Here is a 10053-nt window from a genome sequence, read left to right as displayed (position 1 = left end):
GGCGTACTTTCTTTAAAATACTGAATACTAATAATGAATTTTAAGAGTGTTAGCATAAAATTTATTAACATTTTCATCTAAGGGGAGTATTGAAATTGTAGAATTATTTACAATAACCTAAGGTCGAGCAAAAACGATTGCAAAACTTTTCTTAATTATTTTGTCCATCAACCAAAACTTCACATAAATCGTAAGGTATCATAAGGAATTGGCCGGTCCGTTTTTAAAATCTTTTAAATTACATTGTATTCTCTAGATGTATAAAAATAGTAAACAAATTTTCTTAAGCATTGAAGTGATTAATTGAAGCATAATCGAATCGGGTAAGTAATATAAAAATAATAATTTAAATCTTTCGTTTTACACGTAGAGGACAAATACCAATAATTTAAAGTAATCGCCTGAGTAAGCCTAGCTTTATACGCAGTATCGAATCCAAAACTGTTTTCTATTGGAAAAAGGTAAGTTACTGTTAATGGAATTAATTACTACTGCTTAAAAGCGAAAAAGGGACCTGCAAAACTGTCATCAATACAATCTCAGGTTGGAAACCCACATTGTCAGGACTCCAAGTCAAGTTTTCTTGTATTGTAATCAAGAAAAAAAGATTTCCAACAATGCTGTTGGTTTGACTTATATATATATATCTTCACCTTACATTAATGCCTACAAAATTGATGACAGAAGGAGGACGTGTTTATCCCATAAAGTATAAGTAATAAAGTTCTTAAGATAGTTTCTAAATTGTTTCCTGAGGATTATTTTTGCCATCGGGTTAGAGTAAAACATTTGCCTCCTACCCATGGGCTCGTGCCCATCTTTGCTTTGAACTAAACGCTCAAAGTAAAGCCTATTTCGCTTACAAATTTTGCAACACTGAGTCAACTAACAAAAACGACCATCAAATGCAAGGGAAATACAAGAAGCAAAAAAAAAGTTATTGGTTTGTAGTCTCCTAGTTAGGCAACAACCAAATTTCGCAAGAAAAATAAAAAAAATTAAAAAATTTTAACTTATATTCAAACTGATCAGCAGACTATTCGTCTATCTGTTTATAAGAATACACATGTAATCGAAATATTGTGTGAATCCACACACAAAAACTGACCAAAAAAAAATACATCGATGCCATGCTTGCTAATTGTCAGTCTAGTGAGTTGAGATTGACATTTTTTGACTCATATAATATACGTAAAATCGTGTATATTCCTATACAATTAAATTAAAATTATAAAGCAATCAAATGTCAATGATATTTGTGATTACTTTATAAAGATTTTAACTGGCCACTTTGCTTTTCTAGTATTTCTGCAAACAACAATTCTAGTAAGATCTTTAGAAGATACTCGGACTCTTAGATCTATTGAAAGAGGTTTTTATAGTTTATCGCGAACTACGATGGAATATCTAAATCAACAATTAAACTGTATCTACTTATGTACATCGTTGTAGTTGTACATATATAAACTATGATTGTTGTACTTCTATGGCAATAAGATTTTTATGGTAGAGCCGAGCTTTTTGGATAATTTTTTTTTAAGTTAGCATAAAGCAATTGAATTTCCAACCACTTTCCATCAAGCAAAATCCAAACAAATGTCCATTGTTAAAAGTCGATTAAGTTTTATTGCATATGGATCTGTGTAGTTTGTCAGCTATTTAAACGATAGCTATTATAAGTTACGTTATTTTTGGCGCGTTTCATGAAATATCAACTGCGACTTATTTGGAGATTGGCTGTCATTTGTCATATGGTGGCTGGCTGTGTGTGTGTGTGTGTGTGGTGTCTGCTCTTTTTGTCATTTTTTTTTTGTTTGTTAAACTTATCTTTTTAATTGTATATTCTTATTTTATAAAAAAATACCTAAATGAAGAGCCGTGTACGCAGAACTTGTACGTCTTTTTTCATTTGTTTTTTGTTTTCTTTTTGTTTTTTTTTTGTTAACATTACAAACATTTTATGTGTATTTTGTAATATATTTTTGTAAAGGAAAATACATTATTTTTTATATAGTTGGTTGTATAGCAAATACAAGAGAAAAAAAATTAATGTACAATCAGAAATTTGCTTTTTGGGGGGCGGGGGGATTTAAAAAAACATACAGTTAAAGCACACAATTTGACAACATACATAGAGATAGATAGTAGCAATAATAAAAACGTATAAAATATATATATATGTATACAATTTTTTGTTTAAACAAAACAACATGAGAAATATGCTTAGCCAAAAGACAAATTAAAAGGGGGATTTTTACAATTGTTTGTTTTTGTTTTTGCTTTAGCTTTTGATTGGTAACTGAACTACATACAATGCAAGGAGACGACTAACTACTTTTGTGTGTATGTGTGTGTGTTTAGTGTGTTTTGTGTGTTCTGTGTGTCTGTCTGTCTGTTCTTCTTTTTGAGGAAGCAAATTTATATGTTATATATATTTATATATATGTATAACTATTAAGTAAGTTAATTTAGACGACAACAACCACGTACAACTAACTAATAGAAAGATGTGTGAACACATCGAATTGGGTTTAAAAGCTGGAGTTGAACGCAAATAAACAGAAACTAACTAAAAATTACGTTGTTGCTGTTGCTGTTGTTGTTGTTGCCTTTGCTATTGTTGTTGCTGCAGATGTTGCCGGTGCTGAATCCGTTTCCGTTTCGGTTAACTTTAACCTTTTGGGACTCGGTTGAAAATTAGCGTCTAGTCAATTGATTTCCAAATGCTTTGCCTGCTCCCAAGAGAAACCATCACGTCCAAAGTGTCCATATGTGCTAGTGCGTTGGTAAATTGGCTGGCGCAGATTCAGGTCCCTAACGAGACGGAAAAAACAATAAGTTTAAAGTGAAATAATTAGTTTAAATAGTTTTCACTCACTTGACAATCTTGCCGGGTCTTAGATCAAAGTTACGTTTGATAATCTCCAGTAGCTCCTTTTGTGACTTGTGTGAGGTGCCATAATCGAAGACGGTTATGGACAGGGGCTCGGCCAGACCGATGGCATAAGAGACCTGGACAAGACAACGCTTGCAGAGTCCAGCCTTGACCAGGGATTTAGCCACCCAGCGAGCTGCATAAGCAGCTGATCTATCGACCTTTGTGAAATCCTTGCCCGAAAATGCACCGCCACCATGAGCACCCCATCCTCCATAGGTGTCGACAATAATTTTGCGTCCCGTCAGACCGGCATCACCCATCGGGCCACCGATAACGAACAATCCACATGGATTAATGTGGACAATGGTGTTGGCATCAAAGTATTTGGCGGGAATGACAACTTTCACTACTTTCTCCATGACCTCAGAACGCAAAGTCTCGAGTGAAATCTTCTCAGAGTGCTGCATAGAGACCACAATGGTATGAACGCGCTTGGGCACTGCCGAACCCTGATTAAACAAATATTCGCAGGTGACTTGGGTCTTGGAATCGGGACGTGCCCACCAGAAGACATCTGAGCGACGCAGTTCGGCGATCTTTTCATTCAACTTGTGGGCAAGCACTACAGTAAGGGGCATACATTCCTCGGTCTCGTCTGTGGCATAGCCAAACATGATTCCCTGAAAGATTTCATATAAAAAGTATTAATTAAATCTTTTCATACATAACGATAATAAAGAGATTGGGTAAAAGCAACATATAATACCAAACCACATACATAGCTTAGAGAATTAGTTGGGGTTAGTTTAGCAATTCTTTTTTCTTTTAGTTTCGAATAGAGTTAGAAATGAGTAAAGCATTAGACAATGTGTGATATTATAATGAGAAAAGCTAAATGCTGTTTCATTGAGTGTGTCTAGGAAGATAATGCGACCAATGATGGTGGATAATGGATAATATGCATACCAAAACTAAGCGCATTATATTTTGTTAACTAAAACGTCTATCTCTAAAGACGTTTCAATTAACAAAAGTCGGCAGATATTTATATATATAAGCTACAAATGATTTACTGAAGAGGATTTAGCATTAATACACAGCTGATGGTGTGAGTCTGTTAAACTCTTTCGATTAGTTACGCGTTAAAACAATTATACTAAGTGGATACTTAAATGCGAATGAGTCTAAATCGGGGGTTAAGCCCTCTCCAAAGGATTCTAGAGATTTACGTTGTCTATTTAAACTTTATACATGTCTTAAACAATCATCTTTGGAAAGGTTAAGCGAATCTCGGCCTGCCGAAATCGAATAATAATCTTTTTTTTTTGCTATATAATTCTCACACCTGATCTCCAGCACCGATCTCTTCCTCGGCGCGATTAACATGCACACCGGCAGCGATTTCGGGTGATTGTTGGTCCAATGCCAAGAGCACGTTGCACGTTTTAAAATCGAAACCTTTTGTTTTTCAGTTAACAAGTTATGCATGTCGAATTGGTGGAAATTTTGTATGTTTTGTTGGTGTGTGTGTTTGTGGTGTGTGTGTGTGGTGTGGTATGTGTAATTATGAAACGAGAGAGAAAGAGGTAAAAAAGAGAGAAGAGAGATCGCAGCCTATTAATGTTATAATCAGTCAATTAATGATTTTAAAACCCGATTATATTTTTGTTTAAACAATCACAACATCAACCCATCGCATTCATCTAAATGAGACTCCTCCTCCTAGTCATTGGTAGTCATCATCCGGCGGTTTGTTAAACTCAATTTGCTGGTTGGTGCAGGGGGGGTTGGTAGAAGGGGGTGGGAGTTTGGCATGCATTTTTCAACCCAATGGGTTTCGTTAAATGTCCATTTTAAATGATATGTATGTGTAGTTAGAATACCCAATTCGAAATGCAATGTAAACAGGTGAATTTATATCTAATTAAAGACTCCCCGTGAAAGGTGAGAAAAACTTCTAGACTTTAAAAATTTAAAAACCTATCTCTTATTTTTTTGAAATTTATTCTTTATGGTTAATTTAATTGAAATTAGATTATGAATGTTACTGAGAATACATATTCCCATATCTCTGTAGATAGCAAGGGGAGGAAAAGGTTATGATGACATACGTCTGGACTGACCAGACGAGCGAGGAGAGGCAGCAGAATAAAATAAAAATGGTGGGGGGAAAAAAAACAACAAACGAATTAGAAAATGAACATTAAACGAACGTAACGAATGCACACACACACGACGCCTCCCGCTTTATCAGGAGTAGAAAAACAGGATAGGGATTTGGTGGGTTGGTGGGACTTAATGGATGGATAGGATAAACTTTTGCTGTACCTGATCACCAGCGCCGACATCATCTTCTTCGCGATTCACATGGACTCCGTTGGCAATATCTGGAGACTGTTGTTCAATGGCGACAAGCAGATTTAGCGTCTTCCAATCGAAACCTTTTTTGAGCATTTTATATTGTTTTATATGTTTAACGTTTTTCAAAACCCGCCCCACATAAATGGATTCTATATCTGTCTGCATTAAATACACACACACACACACTTACCTTTGGAGGAGTCATCATAGCCAATGTGTTGGACTGTTTCACGGACCACCTTCTGGTAGTCGACAACAGCTTTTGATGTGATCTCGCCACAAAGCAAAATCATGCCTGTTTTGGCGACAGTTTCTAAAAGGAAGAGAGGGAAAAAAAGAAGATGTGAGTTTTATAGTTCTTACAAATTGAGATGAGAAATCATATGTATGTATGTATGCAATGTATATAGTAGTCGTAGTGGATTGCAATCTTTTCAGATTCCCAAATGTCTTCCTCTTGTTGTTGTTGCCTGCCTTTGACTTTTGTTTATTTGCCAACTGTCGCCGTTGGTGGCTAGTATTTCATTGTACACGCGTCAATTCTTTTGCTAGTGTTTACTTTACTCCCCGGCATTTATTTACTTATGGTCTGCCTCTGGAGTTTATATAAATAGTCGGCGGCGTTTGTCTTTTATTTTGAGATTTAAGCGGGAATCAATGTTGCCAAGGCGATTTGCTCACTTAACGACAAGATATCCTTACTTTGGATACGGACTGAACTTTGTATCGACGTGTGTCATAAGTATTTGTCGATCCTCATATAAATATTGCAATCCCAGTACCATTACTATATATTGCATATATATATATACATATATAAATGTATCTAGGAGATACATCTCTCTTACCACATGCCACCTTTGCGTTGGGATCTTGTTTTAGATGTGCATCGAGAATGGCGTCACTGATTTGATCACACATTTTGTCTGTAAAAAGAAAATAGAAGAGATTATGTTATACATCAAGACGATAGGTAGATGAAAGAGGGTGAATGGGGGGAGGGGTTAGGGAGATGGCGGTGTACTGACGCCGCCTAGACGCGACGATAGCCACGAAAATTTGCCAGGCCATGCAGTTTATTTTCATTTTCATTTTGCAATTGACAGCGAAATTCAATGCCACTTGATAGTGTTGGTGCCTAAAATCGTTTCAAGAAACATGCTCGTGTTGTCAGGCTAGAGGATCCGATCCACATCCAAAAAACCAAAAAAAAAAACCAGAAGGCATCACATTATGTCTTTATTACTTGACACCAGTCGCGATGCCAGACTATAATAAAAAAAAATTGTTAAGCAACCAAATCTGTGAGTGTGTAAGACGAGTAACCCCCTTCTTGGGCTTCATTTTTTTCGGCAATTTTCATTGGAACTCTTGTATTCCTAGTCGTTTCGCGTGTTTGAACTCCCATTAATTGCGTCAGCACAGGCAAAGTGTTGAATCATTTGAATGGCGTCTCGATTTCATTTGAGTTGGGAAAGTTTAGCCATGAGGTTAATGCTAATCAAATCTCAATCGACATAACAGACAATCGTTTTCGGATTGCCCTTTTTTTGTCTGATAACCCCTAGGAGAGTAAGAAGAGAACAAAATGTGCCACATCATGTCCGGCAAAAGTGGGGATTACTCAAAGTATATATGTATATATAGACATTTGGGAAAAGATGTCGTTTTGGGTCTCGATGTATCTATCATTTTGATTAATCAAGATTGAAGGACGTACGTCAAATTAAAACTAAATTAGGGCTTGACAACCAAAGTCTGGGGTTACAGTACTCCTCTCTCTGAAACCCTTAGCTTTGGCCCCCTGCTTATCAAACAATGTTCAATATTAATTCACATCCTGCCCATCAAACGACTTAATTAACAACAATAACGAGAACGCCACTAGTAGAAATTCCCCCACCAATCATCATCAATATGTCGCATCAAAAGGTCGCTCTCCCTTATCATCGATGTACACACATATATCATATGATCATGAATTCTATGAAACGTAGAATAGATTTATAAACAAATATACAATACAACAGATTGGCGTTGCCGCTTTGGCAAGCAAAAACACGTGGTTGGAAGACAAACGAAAACCACATTTCGACCCAAGCAGCAGCAGCAGCACACGATAAGCAGCTTTCAAATGCTGAGTAATAACCCGTTCTCATACATGGGCGTAGATGCACCTCCCTTTCTGGTGCTCTATGGCTCTATTTGCCTCCTGAGAAAGGGAGGAGAAGGTGCGTCGTGATCGGTGGTTTCCATGCCAATCAAATTATATGAATGTGCTTGATTAGAATGCCCCCATCTCCTAAACTATTAAATGGTCAGGTAGTTCTTAATACACTTGGCGGTTGTTTTGATCGTCAACTACGACACACACACACAGACATGTGTGCATGGGTTCAGATACATCCACACGTATCCAAAAAGAGAGCGGTAAATGGCAAAGAAAAAGCACATGGTGCGCATGACGTGAGAGTTGGAGCGCTGCTGGGAGCACACAAAGCATTCAAGCACACACACACACACACTGAGTGTATGTGGGAGTGTATATATTTAGTTGGAAACGTACTTATTGATAAAGAATCAAGACTATAAATTACAACAACAGCAGTGATATTGGCTCTCTCTCTCTCTCTCTTGAGAGTGAGCAGCTGTTGGGGTGCTTTCTTGGACGGGACACGGACTCTATGACTGGGCGACCAGCTGGGAGCCACCAGTTTGCCCCTTAACCCTGCGCGCCTTCTGCGTCATAAGAATAACCGGCACATTCGATTCTCTGCACCAGAGTTGGTCACCCTGGCGCTGAGTAAACAAGCACGTTTTTGGTAAGGTATGGTGATGATTCCCAAGAACTGTAGACGGTCTACTGTCTGGGTTCTTCGCCATTTTGTTAGACAGGTAACCATACAAAAAGTGTTCCTGTAGGAATAGGGTCGAAAGATTGACAATAACATGGCCAGAGATGGTCCCACACACACACTCATACATTATCACACAGACATGCTCGTGCATGTGTGTGTGTGTGTGTGTGTACACCATGTAGATGATGCAATCCGAGGAGAGGGTCATCTTGCATTTGCATTTTAATGTATACATAGAGAGAGAAAGAGAGAACTTACCTGGATGTCCCTCGCCCACAGATTCCGAAGTGAAAAGGAATGTTTGTCCGTCCTCCATATCATATGAATTGCCATTGCTGCCGCTGCCATTGAAACCATTGGCGGTGGTGCTATGTCCGTTTGTTTTTTGTTGCGGCATTTTCAAGCGGTTTTTAGTTATAGGATATTTTTTATGATGATGATGATTATGGGATCTGGATCTACAGATAGTGAGAGACATAGAAAGAGAGAGAGAGAGAAACAGTAAGAGCGTGTGTGGGGAAAAATAGTGAATATATATTGTACACATGTGTTAATATCTATGTCTATGCGTGTATATTTATAGTGCATGGGGAAATTGATTTTCCGAAACTGCGAGTGAGTGCGGTGGCATTTTCCGCTTCCTTCGCATGCTTTTTCGCAATTTTATATAATCGTATATTTTGCTTTACATTTCTATTCTTTCAACTATTTCATTTCACATGGCTCTGTTCACTGATTGCAAGTGCGAAGGAGGCGGAGGCGGCATCACAAAACACGCGCTCTGCGACGTTCCACTTTTTTTTTTTTTTTGTTAGAAGAGGTCACTAATAGTCGAAAAATATTTGCGTATTATTTAAATGGGCAATCTATAATTTAACAATTTATATACACACACGCTGCTAGTTCTGCTGCTATGTTTCAGCGACGGCAAATCAGAATGCGGAATAAAAATTTAGCGAACTAACCAGCACACGTCTTTACCTTCCTGACAAAAAAACAACACTGAAAAAAAATTGTTAATCTTTCCCACCCCCGCATACCGCCCTCTCGCCGTAAATTTTTGCCCTCTCGCCGTAAATTTGTCTTTTAAATTTGCTTATAAAAAAACACCGACATTCGTACCGAAATTCCCAGTATTCGAATCCCACAACTTTACATGCCGGCTCCCAGTATTTGATGCTCGATTTTAGCACTGAAAAAAATTCGCGGACTTGTTGAAAGTGCATGTAGGGCATTTCGCGACAATTGAATTTCTTCCCATATCGAAGCAAATGCAAATGCATGATTTGTATGTGGCTAATGAAGTCTTTTTGTGACTTAAAGGATTTAGTAATCTAACCACGGAAGGAGCATCCGGGTTGAATTAATTGACGGCTCTGATTGAGGAAGCGTTGCCACCTTGACGAATAACTAAACGCCGGTTATCTTCACTTATTTTTTTAAACTTTTGGAGGCAAACAATAAATTATTTTGTATCTATTTTGACGTTAATTTTCGATTCTTACAACTTTTATATTTCGTTGTCGTTAGAAAGACACAGAGTCCTCACATTTAAGGATTCAACAAAACACTATTCATCCGTTTTCGAAAACACCATAAATTAAATAGTCCACTTCACTTACTTGAATTTTGGCTTCTATGAGGACACCAACAATTATAGTTTTAGCTAAAAAACTTGACTTGCACGCTTATAGAACCGACTCTAACTGACGCCTGTTCAGGCTGTATGCCACTTTATAAGTCTTTAAAGTTCATCGTAACTTAAACCGACGTGTCATTTTCATTCACTATAAATAGATGACAATTCAATTTCAGTATTCAAAATTTAAACTGATAACCAGCCCAGTAGTCATATCATATTGCACACGAGTTCAGAGTCATTCATTTTTCAATCAACACACAGTATTCGATCGACAATATGAATACTCTTCCTACAAAATGCTCACGTCATGTGCC

At 37.4% G+C, this 10053-nt stretch overlaps 1 protein-coding gene across 2 annotated transcripts; it reads right to left on the bottom strand.

Annotated features, from left to right (window-relative positions):
* Positions 1 to 1599: 1599 nt before the first annotated feature.
* LOC6644388 (S-adenosylmethionine synthase) lies at positions 1600 to 9094 on the bottom strand. 2 transcript variants are annotated; one of them, XM_015178033.3, is made up of 7 exons: positions 8991 to 9094; positions 8356 to 8555; positions 6088 to 6165; positions 5430 to 5552; positions 5207 to 5319; positions 2879 to 3558; positions 1600 to 2814 (listed from the first exon to the last, which is right to left on the bottom strand). In XM_015178033.3, the coding sequence occupies exons 2-7, from the start codon at positions 8492 to 8494 to the stop codon at positions 2709 to 2711; spliced, it is 1239 nt and encodes a 412-aa protein (XP_015033519.1). In that variant the 5' UTR covers positions 8495 to 8555; positions 8991 to 9094; the 3' UTR covers positions 1600 to 2708. The 2 variants fall into 2 exon arrangements, with proteins under 2 accessions (XP_015033519.1, XP_002066648.2); XM_002066612.4 differs by lacking the exon at positions 5207 to 5319 and adding an exon at positions 4224 to 4336.
* Between the last annotated feature and the right edge of the window lie 959 nt (positions 9095 to 10053).

This window comes from Drosophila willistoni (assembly GCF_018902025.1).
Source record: "Drosophila willistoni isolate 14030-0811.24 chromosome 2R unlocalized genomic scaffold, UCI_dwil_1.1 Seg167, whole genome shotgun sequence".
Lineage (NCBI taxonomy): Eukaryota > Metazoa > Arthropoda > Insecta > Diptera > Drosophilidae > Drosophila > Drosophila willistoni.
This window is presented reverse-complemented; position numbering and strand designations above follow the sequence as displayed.